We start from the raw sequence: 14,144 nt of genomic DNA, 5'->3' as shown, positions 1-14,144 counted from the left end.
GTTTGCATCTTATTGCTTTATTAATCAATAATTTTAGGTTATGGTTAAGTTAGGTTGGGTCAGATTAGGTTTGATTAGAATATACATCTAATTTTGGAGCAGTCAAAAATGTTTTTGAGTAATCTTCAAAAAAGAGGTTATTTCCAGTTTATCATAATATTTGATACATGAAATTATCAATACACAATGTTTGAAGAATATAACTATCAAATTATCTTAAGTAATAAATTGTATCACCTGTTAAAATAACCGCAATTGATAGAGCAAAACTATCGCAGTTTATCAGTTGTACAAATAATAAATTCGTGTATCTTATCGCTGAATCTACAAAAAAAAATAGAAAGGAGTAAAACAAGTTTCGGACCAATCGTGTAGCAATTTCAGTCTATAACTGTAGCTCGGTGCGCAGAAATTTCGTGAAGCTCGCTTCTGACACAGCTCTATACTCTATGCTAACATTTTTTGTCACAGCTGGTTAACGACAGCGAAACATCATGACGGACAGTGATAAGAAACCGATGTCACGCTTATTGAAGCTCGCTAATAAATTTAATTGCTTCTACCTGTCAGGTAAGTAAAATCGCTCGATGAATTGCGTGCCGTACTCCCGTATGTGCCGTCTGCTTGATTTTGCATCGAATAGTGCACAGAAACGCGTGGCTTTCTGTCCTGTCTACTGAGATATTGATTTGGAGTCTGTTGTGTATTCTTTCTTGTATTTCTCGTAAAATAACAAAAAGTTCTCTATATTTTATGGGAAAATCTATGAATTTTCTAAAGCTACTTGCTGTGATCCTTTGATTCTGTATCTGATCTATTCCTTTTTTTTATATTATGTATTTTGAGTAGATCAATGCTATATGTATGTTTGCTGAAGCAGATGTCAAGAATGTGTATCATATAACTGTGTGTGACAGTTGCTTTTGTTTTCTTTTTAGAAGCTGGAAATAAGTATGAGAAACACAATCTGTAATAATTATAAAATCCTTGTGTTATATTATTCTTAATTATTTGTACACTTAATATTATTAAAATATATTTTTGTGTTATATATTTGTTTTACTATATATATGTTTATCCTGTATTTTGTAATACATTATAACATATAAATAAAGTATGTATATTATAATTTATTATTAGATTTATTCAGTAGAGGTGACATCTATAAATGTATCAAATTCTTCAGGTTTCCATGCAGGTGAATGCAGGGCTTTTGTTGTCGATGGACAACAAGTTGGCCTTGTACGTCCAGATGTTATGAAAGAACTGTTAAATTATCCTCAGGTAGTTCCAAATTAATTCTTATAACTATAAATAATCAAGAAATGTCTCTATGTTAACTACATTTTCATAGGTATTTCAAGTACACCCTGAATATGTGCAACTAAATCCAGCATTTCGAGACTATGCAGAGAGAAGTGCTCGTGTTGAAGAAGTTTTAAGAGAATGGCGTGCAGGTGAGAAATTTGTAACTCTCAGAGGATGGCGGGAAGAATGTTACGAAGTACGTGCACAGTTCAACACTCCACCATTATTCAAAATGGATAGATCTGCCACATGTATGTATTCTAGTCATATTTTGCTTTGTTAGAAACATGTTGCCAGACATTAATCATTTTGTAGGCTTATTTGGAATTCGTAAATATGGGGTAGATATTAATGGATATGTTATGGATCCTGTGAAAGGGTTATCAATATGGTTACAAAAACGTAGTCCAAACAAGCAGACTTGGCCTGGATATTGGGATAATATGGTGAGCGGTGGATTAAGTGTTGGTTATGGAATTAATGAAACTGCAATAAAAGAGGCTGGAGAAGAAGCCAGTATTCCCAATAATTTAATTGCTAAATTGAAAAGTGTTGGTTGCGTGTCTCTGTTTTTTGAAAGTGAAAGAGGATTGTTTCCCAATACAGAATTTGTATACGACCTTGAGCTACCACCAGATTTTATACCAAGTAATAATGATGGAGAAGTAGAAACTTTTGAATTGCTTCCAGTTAATGAATGTGTAGAAAGGATATTATCTTCACATTTCAAAACAACATCTGTACCAGTTGCTCTTGACTTTTTAATTAGACATGGATACATTACAGCAGAAAATGGTAAGTATATCCCTGTTTGTAGTGTATCACAATTGTCACATAATTTAGATCTATCATAAATCTTTTATTCTGTCCATTACAGAGCCTAATTTTATAGAAATTGTGGAATTGCTTCATGTACCTCTGCAAACAATGTACAATCAATCGCAGAAAAAATGTAAAATAGCTTCAAATGGTGAAAGGATTGAATCTTTAGACAGAATTTAAGTTGAACTAGTCTTTAATCTTAAATCGTGTTGGAATTAATTGAATTGAACAAAGTTAAATTTTTTTCATAGTTTTCTTGTATTTAGTCAATTCTTCACAGATTTTATAGTAATATGGTACAGTTTTATACTTCGTAAGACTTGTAAGATAAATTACTAAATAATTACTAAATAATGGTTGAAATATTTCAAGAACTAGTTTCGATTTTTCGTACGAAAATTTTAATTAATTTTTAATTCTGCTATAGATGCAAGAATAGGTAACTTCAAGTTCTATGTTAATCTTTCATTTTGTTCCAATTCAGGTAGATTTCATGTAACGATGAAAGTATTCAGTAGATACGATTTTTGGATAAATATTATACCAAGAATGTTTCAAGAAACAGACATAGTTATCGTTTGCTTAACAATTTTATAAATGACGATGTGCACTTTAATTTATTAACCCCACGAATTCATTGATATTAAAGTTGTTAAATTGGTAAATCCTGTAAAAATAATGATGTATTCTTTAAATAACTTTAAACGACTTCAATTTATATGACGTTTTAACGTTTTTTAAATTTAAATTGTACTTCCTTTTTAATTCTTATCAAACATTGAACTGAATTTTGCACAATAATCGAAAGAAACGTATCCACGCGGAACGACTTTTGATATACATCGATGTCAAATTAGAAGTATTATTGATACAGCATTCCAGAGTATAGGTTTACTACTAAGATTTCAGTTTTAAGCGAAGGTGAAAAAAATAACAATAGTTTTTTCTAACGTTTGTAATCGAACTTTTGTACTAAACTTGTACACTTAACAACGAAGTGTGTAGTACCACTGCAGTAATATCCTAATATTCTGCGTAGGATTAAGATGAAAATCTCATTCACAGTATTATGGACGTGAATGCACAGTATACTGTTTGATATGTTTAAAAAAAAAAAGACAAAAACAAATTTATAGACGAATTTATGTCAACGTATGTGTTCTATAATCCAGCTATTGCTACCAATGAAGAATGCTTCGACCTGGCATTTTCACTTGATGACTTTTGCGAGGAAGGGAACAAGTGTTCGTATTGTTTATTATATGTGATGTAGGTAGATTTTTTAATTAAAAAATAATGATTGATACCGCAGTCTTAATCAAGTGATATCATCAAATTGCAAAGGTGGTGATTGTATAAACAAGACACAAATTTTTTGTGTCTGTTAATTTTTCCAACAAATTGTTTTGAGATCTTTTAATTTCATATTTATTTTGCTTATTCTGTGTTTCTTTATATGTAATTAATTCCTCCGTTATTTATCAGTTTCTCTGATGTTACATAAAAATATTTTACTTCTTTTTAAGAGTTCACAATTGTTAAATATTTATACAAATCTTTATATTTACACAATGCTTTGTATTGCTTACGTTGTATATGCCTTTCAGCGAAATAACTTTTTTTCTAGTATTAATCAAGTTTCTGTAAGGTGAAGAGCGTTAGATGTGTTGGATTCAAGGTATCAAAGCTGTTAACTTAGTCTGTTATAGATTCAACGTTATAATCATTATAATTGAAATGTGCATTGTGAATAAGGCACTGTGAACGTTTTTACAGAACTTTTCATGTTTCTACCGGAACTAGAGTATTTATGATAGCATATCTCATTAACGTAAACGCTTTTTTCATTGCTACTTCCTTTCATTTCATGTATGAATCATAAGTCGGATCAAAGCAGCCTAAATATATTCTAACATTATTTAGTTTTATTTGAACTAACACACCAAGCGTTAAATAGGTTTACTACTTTTATAATACAAGATTGTAATTTAATACTAGTCATACTCGTCGCCTTATTTTTTAATTTTAATCTGGTCAATCAAATTTAGTATCTACGATATGATTATTTTAAGCAATAAACTAACAATTTCATGATGTAACTGTTTTGTGATAGTAATGGATAAGGCTGGTCATACTGTTTAATGCATGGATTAATATTGTCAACGAATAAATTTAATCAAATTTACAATGTCATCATTTGTGCTAATGATACCTTGGCAAGTATCATTCTGTTCGACTCATAAATTATTTATTATATGATCAGTATATAAATACTATAGTTTTTATGTTTCTATTTTAACAAAACTAACAGAGAAAATTTTCCATGAATATTTTCCATATACTGTATAAATGTTGTACTTAATTTTTCATGGTTGTTTACAGACATTGAATTATTGTGTATTCTTTACTGTACAATATTATTATATAATCATTGAACAAAACAAGAGACGTATCAGTTGCAAAGATGTATTAACCCAATAAATAAAGTTCAGATGCTGTGTACTCTATCATTTTACCCTTCTCACAGTTTTTTTATATGTAAATCTTAATTACAACATAATTGTAATTTAGGAACGAGCAACATTAAACGATCTGGCTGGGTCAACGTGGAAGCTCAAAAAAAAAAAAAAATGAATGTAGTAGCGGTGGGGGAGGCTCGAAGAATCAAAAGTCAAACGATGCATTCTTATTTTGAACCTCAGAGAGGAAACATGCTTGTGTGATTATAGTCGGTTTTCAAACACACATCGAGTTAATCATAAATCTCTAAATCGATTATTAATTACATGCGTTAATAAAATTTGTGAATAAATCGAGTGAATTGAAAGTGCACCATATTGATCCGTTTAATAGGTATATCGAATAAATATTAAAACTCAGTGACTGTTCGTAAAATAAATACATTTTTAAATTAATTTTACTTCTTTGTTATGACTTTACGAATTTTTTAAATATCGTGCTGCGAGGTTGCGTCATATTGCGAAATTTTACAATTTCATTTATATTTGTCAATTATTTTTCAAAATTTATATATGTTTTATTTAATTTTAATTCATTTTCGTTTTCCTCTATTTCATAGTAGATTTTTTACTATGGATTCTACAACGATTTCACTGAAAAAGTCTACATCTCCTTTAATAGCCACGGGAATTTTCTCGAAAGGATATTTCGCACACCGGAAAATTGGTAAGTTTATTCTATATTAAAATATTATATTTTGTATCTACTTTTATATATCTCTGCTAGTATATTTAAATTGTAGTATATAATTCTAGTCATAACAAAGAATATAATTATTAAATAAATATTTCAATAATACCGCTTTTACTTGATAAAATAAATAAAAATGTCAACCATGTTTTTTGAACAAAGTGCACACCGTATTTAAATTATGGCGAATATATCAAATTAAATTCTTTTCCACTTACCTTTTATAACTGATGTCTGCGAGTAGTTTACAGCTTTATCCACGTTATTTCCCAATTTGCAGGAGTATAACAAAACACTTTCACTACACTATTAATTACACCACGCACTATTTTAAACCGAACCGAAGCAACGAACTGCGAATAACGGATCTGCTCTTCGCGGTTTTAAAATATCGATATATTAACGTTCAACTTCGATCGTATGTTCATCGATATTTAAATTTTTGAAATTCGATATCGAGCTAGTGGCGCGCATGCGCGATGTGATTTGACATATGGATTCCGTGTCAATGTTCGCGATTTTATTATTTTTGTGTTTGGGGTAATAATTGTTGCACAAAAATAATGTCGGTCGTGGCAGGAAGAAGAATTTTAACGCATTTTTGCGATAATCATTTGAAGAAAGTGTTAATGCGTACAACAATATCGAGGTTCAGCTCCGCCACTAATGAAAAGGCAGCTAACCTAGAAGATAATACAAAAGGAGTACCGGCTTCTGAAGCAGGCAAAACACTTGCGGCCGTGTTAAAAAAATTCTCCGATTCAATTGTTATAGAAAAGTTAGAAGTCCCTAAGACGTTACAAACAAATGAAGTAAGTGTGTCGCTTAAAAATTAATAATTTAACAACTCATTTAAGTTCCAACACTGTGAATTTTTTATTACTTGTAATTTTTTAATTTATAATAATTTAAGCCTATATGACTAACCAGTTAACTGCTATAAATATAATATGTAATGTCTGTAATAAAGCGAATAGGGAATATAAAACATTTTAATATATTACTTATACTTGATAAAACTTTTTTACATTTGTGTGGTAGCGAACATATGAAGTAATTTTCAATAAATTTGATAAAAAGACAGCATCGTTTCCATTGACAGGTTCTTATAGATGTTAATTATTGTGCTGTAAATGCGTCAGATGCTTTATTATCTAAAAATTTATATACATTCGAACCAACTTTACCAATGGTTCTTGGTTATGAACTTGTTGGGAAATTGGTTCAAGTTGGTCCAGAAGCAGAAAAGCAAGGCTATAAAGTTGGGGATAAGGTTATTGCTCTTAACAAAGATCGTTATGGAGGTTTAGCTGAACAATGTATAGCAGAAATTGATGTAAGGTTTCATACATTTAGTCATCTGTGCGGTTGCATCAAACTATAAGTTAAATTTGTAGGATGTTTGGAAAATACCATCTGAAATGAAATCAGTAGATGCAGTAGGACTACTTGATGATTATGTTACTGCTTTAATTGCTTTAGAAAGAAAAGTTAGTATCCAAGAAGATGATATCATGTTTGTTAATGTTGGTGGAAGTAGTGTCGGCTTGGCAGCAGTTGATCTTGCAACAAATGTTTTCAAAGCTCAGGTTAGTTTAGTTTTCTCTGACTCTCAAATGTCATGGTGTCATGTTATCAATTAGGCAATTGTTTATTCAGGTAATAAGTGTTTGTGCTACTGAAGATGGGGCAGCACTTGCTAGGGAAAAAGGTGTGCTAGCCTCTTTCAAATTTAAAGATCGAACATTGTTAAAACAAATGGAGGAAGCAGCTGCTGAAAAAGATATTAAAGCTATTTTTGAAGATGCTGATGGTGAATATTTTAAAAAGATCCTAACGTGGTAAGTCTCTCTGACCAAACTGAAAATGATAAATACAAACATAAAGTAGCAGCAGTTCTGTTGTACTTTTAGCTTCACAAATGTCTACAAATCTGATGCTACAATAAAAGATTTATTACGCGATGATAGTTTTGCTGTAGTATTACATCATCTTTCTCGTGAAGGTACAGAATTATTATTGAGTTAGTTGCAATTTGGAGTAGGACCAACTGTGTAACGCTTTTGTCATATAGGTAGGGCAATAATTGCTGGCACAGCTGCAATTTCAACAAACAATGAGTCCAAGGATGAGGAGGGTGGTTTCAGTGTTACTGGATTTAATTTAAGAGACTATAGAAAGAAAAAACCTGAAACATATAGGTACAATATTTTTTATTAAATTAGCCCAAATTTGTGGGATACAGTTTAGATTATATTTAAATCTTTTAATGTCTATGTGTTCTATATCAGACAAGCAGGGGATGATATTCTAGATTTTTTTGAGGAAGGTCTGATTAAACCAACAACCGTATTAACCGTCGAATTGTCTAAGGTAAACGACGCGGTGGAATTTATTCTCAATAAGAAATCTCCAGGAAAAGTGAGTGTAAACTGGTAGTTTAATGTCCATTCGCATAACACTGATATAAACGATGGTTTCAATTTTGCAGGTCATTGTTGATGTAAAAAATAGGTAGGCTAAAGATTAGTATAAAAGATCTGGTACTATACAGCTTATGCTAATGAATAATAAGTTTTCAAATCTGTATTTATGATCGTTGTCCATAAATCTAGTATGTATATTACGTTTTTTATTGATCACAATTTACAGAGATATTGCTTACAAGCATATAAAAGTTATAAAATATTGTATAATATTTTTAATAAACTTTTTTTATAATTATAGCAAGAATGGTAATTTTCTTTATGACCTTTAATACATTCCCTAATTATTGTACGTTAGTTATAATAACTGAAATGTAAAAATATAGCAGCAGGAATATTAAGAAATTAAATAAAACCAAAAATGTGTTACTTTTTATTCCCATCACCGTACATGACAGTCGATATTGCAACGTTCCAAGGGATTACGTGTCCATAGGACGTTGAGACAACAGAAAATTGCACGCATACGATTGTTCTCAGGTAGCCGTGCTATACTAACTTGGTCGCGGTCATTATCGGTTGCTCAACGTCCTTTTATCGAAACTGGAACGTTTTGTTGCTGAGCTACCGAGCAACGAAACTGCGAGTAAAAGTCCTGAGAACGGGTCCCTCCTGTGAAATCGTCGATTATAAATAAGTTCCTCTAATGGTAGCGAAGAATTTTCTATCGTGTTTTTATAGTTTGGTTCAGCGAGATAAAGGAAAAGCGTGCTGGCGGTAGCATAAGGCTGCAACCAGTTGTTCGATCTTAATCTTCGATCGCTAATGATTTATAATTAAAAAGTACTTTTTATACGTCAAGAAGCTTGCGCAGGTGTGTGAATGTGTATAAAGCACCCTTTATAGTATGTAAGCATACACCTTCACGCCCCACTCAACTTCACCCGACCCACTTCATCACCCAAAACCTTTCATGACTGACCCACAAAATGGTGTAGCTTATCTCTTCATCGGACGCATATTTTTCGCCATCCTCCCAATTTCACAACCTCCCCTCACTACCTCCGGTCCATTGTCACCGTTAGCTTCATATTTCGGATCATAGCCACCTTCAATCGAGGAATGCTCCGCTTTTATTCCATGACGAAGGCCAATTAGAATGCCTCGTGTCGTTAATCATGCGGTACTGTCCGGGGTTCAAGGTGGCGCCTAGCGGGTGATCGTGTGGGTGTGGTGCGATTTCAAAATTCAATTGTCCAGCCGATACAGGACTTATGTAAATCTGCTGCCACTGCTTTTCTTGTAAAGCTTGTAAGACGTGTCAACGTGGCGACATAATCCTTTATGTCTACACGAGATTAGCTACAATCCCTTAGTGGGTGAATAGTCCTAGTCACCATAGTCCAATAGCTGGACTAATGGTCCTAGCGGGTGCACTTAGTGTACAGGGACGTCTATAGTCACTTAGTCCACACTAGGTCCTCATAGGTGACTGTAGCTGTCGTTGGTACACAGTTCTTAGTGATGGATTAAGAACTAATGGTTCAGCTAACCACTGAAACTACTGGTCACTAAATGAACTCTAACCACAGTTATTATATGTGTACATAGTGTTTTTGGACTGCACTTCATCAGTGTACTTTCTGCTTTCTGAAGAGGTTGCAATTTGGGTGAAGTGTTGGAAACATTTTTGTGATAGCTGGATCAACTATGGCTGTCTTATGCCTATGTATCCTCTGGCTATGTACCATATGGCTGTCCTATAGCTATGTACCCTATGGCTGTCCTATGACTATGTACCCTCTGGCTATGTAGCCTATGGCTGTCCTATAGCTATGTACCATATGGCTGTGCTATGGCTATATACCCTATGGCTGTCCTATGGCTATGTATCCTCTGGCTATGTAGCCTATGGCTGTCCTATAGCTATGTACCCTATGGCTGTCCTAGGGCTATGTACCGTATGGCTGCCCTATGGCTATGTAGCCTATGGCTGTCCTATAGCTATGTACCCTATGGCTGTCCTAGGGCTATGTACCGCATGACTGTCCTATGGCTATGCACCCTCTGGCCATATACCCTATGACCACATAAGTCCTCAGCAGTGTATGATTCCTAACTTACAGTGAATCGCAAATAATAAGTGTCTGTAATCCTCAGAACCTGTTATGTTTCGAGTTAGGTTAACAATGTACCATGTCTCCATAAGCAGTGGACCTTAAGAATGGCCGTTTATGATCCTCCACTCCAAAGGATGACTATCCAACCTAAAGAAAGTGCTAAGTTTCTATCAATAAATAAAAATGCAGGTCCATAGAACACGCTAATCTCCTGTAGCATCTCTCCTGTTACGATGCACGTAGATATACGATCTTTCAATTAACCGCCGTTAGAAGGAGAAGAGTTACGGACGATCTGCTTGCCAGATGTCGGTGGCGGAGGAGAAATAAAGGTTCCTGGTAGATCGAAAGGACAGGTTACATAATACGACATCGAGCGCAAAAAGTCACGGTTTCTCGGTACTTTCGCGTCGCGCACGCTCGAAACTGCCCGTTCTTCCTCTTTTTTTCTTTTCAATGATTCAACGAGACGCCTTGTCTCTGTAATTTCGACCGCCCTCCTGCTGCGGTAGCTCCTTTTATCCTTCAAGGATCGAAAGGAGGAATGTCGAAATCGAGCGACCAAAATGGCACCGTGAGTGCGATTCCTGACGTAATTTTGCTGGTTGATTAGCACATTCGGACCATTTGTTTCAATTCTAAAAAATTATGAACCGCTTTTGATTAATTGTTCTGATAGGAAGGATTTATGGATTTCAACGGTTTCTGAATTGATGGATCGTTCGATAGCTGCTGATATTTTTATTTTAACAGGCACTCCTAGGCGCCGATTTTTGGTGTTAGGGACATTAACCGATGTATATCGAATTTAGAGGTAATTGTTAACACGGAGTATTAATATCGTGTCAGTGTTATCCTGTTAGTCCTATCAGTCATTATATCTTCTGTAACGATTTTTTATCTAACAATAACTGTATTATCGTACAGCAGAAACGAGTGGGAGAGCTTACGACAGTTCGCATATCCGCGTGGCAGTTACACGACATTTGTCGCTCTGTCTGCAAGAACGATAAAAGGAAATGGCCTCTGGTGCCGCGCGTGTAGATCTGTACAATCACTCCTGAGAGAGAGCATGGTTCACCTAGATATGCTAATATGATTAGAAAAGAGCAAGGGACACTTACAAGGCTTTTCCTTCGGTACAACCGGTAAATTGGCTGTTTGATATCGGGCCACACGTGCGGCCACGCAATAATTTTACATTTGTCGAAATTATCGATCGCTGCTGATAGCAGGCGCCTTCCTTGAACCCGACTCATTTCCGAATCATTTTATGACGCTTTGTGTCACAACTTCACAGGATTTTCCTGTTCTCGTTTGTGTGACAATTTGAAAGGCGATATGTTTTATTATCGTTCAATTCGATGCACGTATTAAGGCGTCAATAGAAAATTGCAAAACGGGATTTGCGTAATATGAAAGTCAGTTGATTGTGTTGGAATCGTTTTTAAGCGGATAGGCATTGTTAGTGCTAATTATAAGCATTCTTAGTCAAATTCTTGCATTTACATTTGTATTGATATGTGATGGCGATGTTGACATTAGTGGTTGCTGACTGGGGATTTGATGTTGTGTCACGTATTAGATACTGGGTATTGATACTTTATTGGTGTCATATTATATAGCCATTGTTGTTCTTAATTACAAGCATTCTTAGTCAAGTTACATTTGTGATGGTGATGTTGATACTAATGATTGCTGACTGGTGACTTGATGTTGTATCAGGTATTAGGTACTCGGTATTGATACTATGATGGTGTTATATGATATTGATACATGATATTGATGTATGATATTGATATATGATATTGATGTATGATGTTGATATATGATATTGATATATGATACTGATATATGATACTGATATATGATATTGATATATGATATTGATATATGATATTGATATATGATATTGATATATGATGTTGATATATGATATTGATATATGATACTGATATATGATATTGATATATGATATTGATATATGATACTGATATATGATATTGATATATGATACTGATATATGATATTGATAGATGATATTAATACATGATATTAATGTATAATATTGATGTATAATATTGATGTGTGGTTTTAATGTATGATATTGATGCATCATATTGATGTATGATATTAATGTATGATATTGATGTATCATATTGATGTATCATATTAATGTATCAATATTAATGTATCATATTAATGTTTGATATTGATGTATAATATTGATGTATGATTTTAATGTTTGATATTGATGTATGATATTAATGTATCATATTAAGGTATCAATATTAATGTATCATATTAATGTTTGATATTGATGTATAATATTGATGTATGATTTTAATGTTTGATATTGATGTATGATATTAATGTATCATATTAAGGTATCAATATTAATGTATCATATTAATGTTTGATATTGATGTATGATATTAATGTATGATATTGATGTATCATATTAATGTAGCATATTAATGTTTGATGTTAATGTATGATATTGATGTATGATATTCATGTATGATATTCATGTATGATATTAATGTATCATATTAAGGTATCAATATTAATGTATCATATTAATGTTTGATATTGATGTATGATATTAATGTATGATATTGATGTATCATATTAATGTAGCATATTAATGTTTGATGTTAATGTATGATATTGATGTATGATATTCATGTATGATATTCATGTATGATATTCATGTATGATGCACAATTATGTACCACATTTTAGTACCAACAATTCCAACCAGACAATGTCCAAAATCACCCCAGAATCACACTCCTCAAACCCAAATGAATCCATCGTCCCTGAAAGATCCGACTGCAACAAACACTATAATTATGATCGCTTTTCTACGAGTTGAGGTACGGTCAGCAATAAAGTTACGACAGAGAGCCAGTTAATTTTATGCACAGCCCATGGTCCCGGTATTGTTGTGTCAGTCGGTTCTGGTAGCACGTAGATAGTTACGATGACAATAGCCGGCTGTTACGTGGCATTGTGAAATGATAACACTTTCATCGAGCACGTGATCATTAATCAACCACGGATGACATTGGAGTTTCGTCTCCTGACGATTTAATCGAGATCAATAGTGTTCGGAGATCGATTTGCTTAATGATTTTTGGAATTAACTCGTTAAGCGATGTGTAGAAAAAATGTTACTCGTTTAACCAGCAGCGAAGTCTCGAGATGAATGACAAAACCACGGCCCGTAAAACAGTCACACACTAATAACTAGAGCAAGTTGTGTAAGCCAGTGGGTGGCCGCCTTTCTCTGCCAGCTTTAATGCGAACCCTCTATGCGAGAACACCGATTTCTGTAGCCGGATCGGATTCTTTTTACGCGTGGACAGTAGTCGGATTTGTTGTAATTAGACCGATATTTTAATTACTGGTCTCGACATCTGTTCTGGATGCAATTGGATCTTATTCGAACGCAACCAAGGGTAGAGATATTATCTCCCCCTTCATTTTGGAATTCGGGAAAATTTAGAAAGTCGCAAGGAAGTTGTCGATTTGGGAATTTGGAGATTTGATGAATAGAACCTAATAGAAGCGAAACAAGAAGTAAATGTGGATTGTCGCGAAGGCCATCCAGCTCACTTTTCCCTCGCACTTTTCTCAGCTGATTCTTGGCACACTCTCTTTCTCTTCACCTTCCTGTCTATTCTATTTTCGTGCCGATTTATATACCGTCCATAGAAAAGTATGAATTCCAGCGAGATCTGAATGCCGTTTTCTTTTCGATCTATTGTTCTGCTATTTGTCGCTGGAGGCGTTTACGATCGATTCGATAGAACTTCAAATCAATCCCTTAAATTGCATAATCAATCTACAAAATCATAGACCTCTATTCTGTAATTGTAGGTCCGAAAATTTCAGCCGAACCCACGATCTTCTATCGCAACGATTTCGTTAGCGATCTACATCTCAATTCCAAGGTAACCATCGCTAAAACCGATCATCAAATTTAACTGAAAGCATGTTTTTGCGTGTGAAAAATTGCTCGATGGGTATTTCGTGCGTAACATGTCGATCTCTCTTCTCGCCTTTCGCTCTCCCCTTATTATCTCCGTATGCAATGATTAACTGCTGAAAAGCGAACACTCAATTCTGGTAATTCCTGTTATCACACTTTTTTCGAATACGACCCTTCTCCTTATTTGTGCCTCAGCTTTCTGTGCTCTGTAATTTGAGAATGACAAATTGCCATTTTTTGGATGATTGCGAATTATTTCTT

General features: G+C 33.8%; 4 protein-coding genes across 4 annotated transcripts in view; 3 read left to right on the top strand and 1 right to left on the bottom strand.

Moving 5' to 3' along the window:
• The window catches only part of LOC100884026 (uncharacterized), a 392,036-nt gene extending 386,326 nt beyond the window's left edge, over positions 1-5,710 (bottom strand). The window contains exon 1 of the mRNA XM_012283875.2: positions 5,559-5,710. The gene's annotated coding sequence lies outside the window, so the exon portion shown is untranslated. The remainder of the gene's footprint in view (positions 1-5,558) is intronic.
• Positions 415-4,626, top strand: LOC100883805 (uncharacterized). Its single transcript, XM_003702681.3, has 5 exons — positions 415-570; positions 1,187-1,284; positions 1,355-1,559; positions 1,624-2,103; positions 2,186-4,626. Exons 1-5 carry the CDS (start codon positions 495-497, stop codon positions 2,308-2,310), a joined length of 984 nt encoding a protein of 327 aa, XP_003702729.1. The 5' UTR covers positions 415-494; the 3' UTR covers positions 2,311-4,626.
• Positions 4,825-14,144, top strand: part of LOC105662353 (uncharacterized) — a 62,559-nt gene continuing 53,239 nt past the window's right edge. The window contains exons 1-2 of the mRNA XM_076541522.1: positions 4,825-4,983; positions 5,210-5,316. The gene's annotated coding sequence lies outside the window, so the exon portion shown is untranslated. The remainder of the gene's footprint in view (positions 4,984-5,209; positions 5,317-14,144) is intronic.
• Positions 5,803-8,073, top strand: LOC100883694 (quinone oxidoreductase-like protein 2). Its single transcript, XM_003702680.3, has 8 exons — positions 5,803-6,152; positions 6,443-6,676; positions 6,738-6,929; positions 7,000-7,181; positions 7,254-7,345; positions 7,415-7,541; positions 7,632-7,761; positions 7,832-8,073. Exons 1-8 carry the CDS (start codon positions 5,904-5,906, stop codon positions 7,856-7,858), a joined length of 1,233 nt encoding a protein of 410 aa, XP_003702728.1. The 5' UTR covers positions 5,803-5,903; the 3' UTR covers positions 7,859-8,073.

Source organism: Megachile rotundata, chromosome 16, assembly GCF_050947335.1.
Source record: "Megachile rotundata isolate GNS110a chromosome 16, iyMegRotu1, whole genome shotgun sequence".
NCBI classification, from domain to species: domain Eukaryota; kingdom Metazoa; phylum Arthropoda; class Insecta; order Hymenoptera; family Megachilidae; genus Megachile; species Megachile rotundata.
The sequence above is the reverse complement of the archived record's forward strand: the minus strand, read 5'-3'. Positions and strand labels throughout refer to the sequence as shown.

Coding starts and splice junctions, on each gene's coding strand:
- LOC100883805 (XM_003702681.3), top strand. CDS start 495: ATGACGGACAGTGATAAGAAACCGATGTCACGCTTATTGAAGCTCGCT. Junction 571..1,186: donor TAATTGCTTCTACCTGTCAG/GTAAGTAAAATC, acceptor CAAATTCTTCAG/GTTTCCATGCAGGTGAATGC. Junction 2,104..2,185: donor ATACATTACAGCAGAAAATG/GTAAGTATATCC, acceptor TGTCCATTACAG/AGCCTAATTTTATAGAAATT.
- LOC100883694 (XM_003702680.3), top strand. CDS start 5,904: ATGTCGGTCGTGGCAGGAAGAAGAATTTTAACGCATTTTTGCGATAAT. Junction 6,677..6,737: donor AATGTATAGCAGAAATTGAT/GTAAGGTTTCAT, acceptor TTAAATTTGTAG/GATGTTTGGAAAATACCATC. Junction 7,182..7,253: donor TTTAAAAAGATCCTAACGTG/GTAAGTCTCTCT, acceptor TTGTACTTTTAG/CTTCACAAATGTCTACAAAT.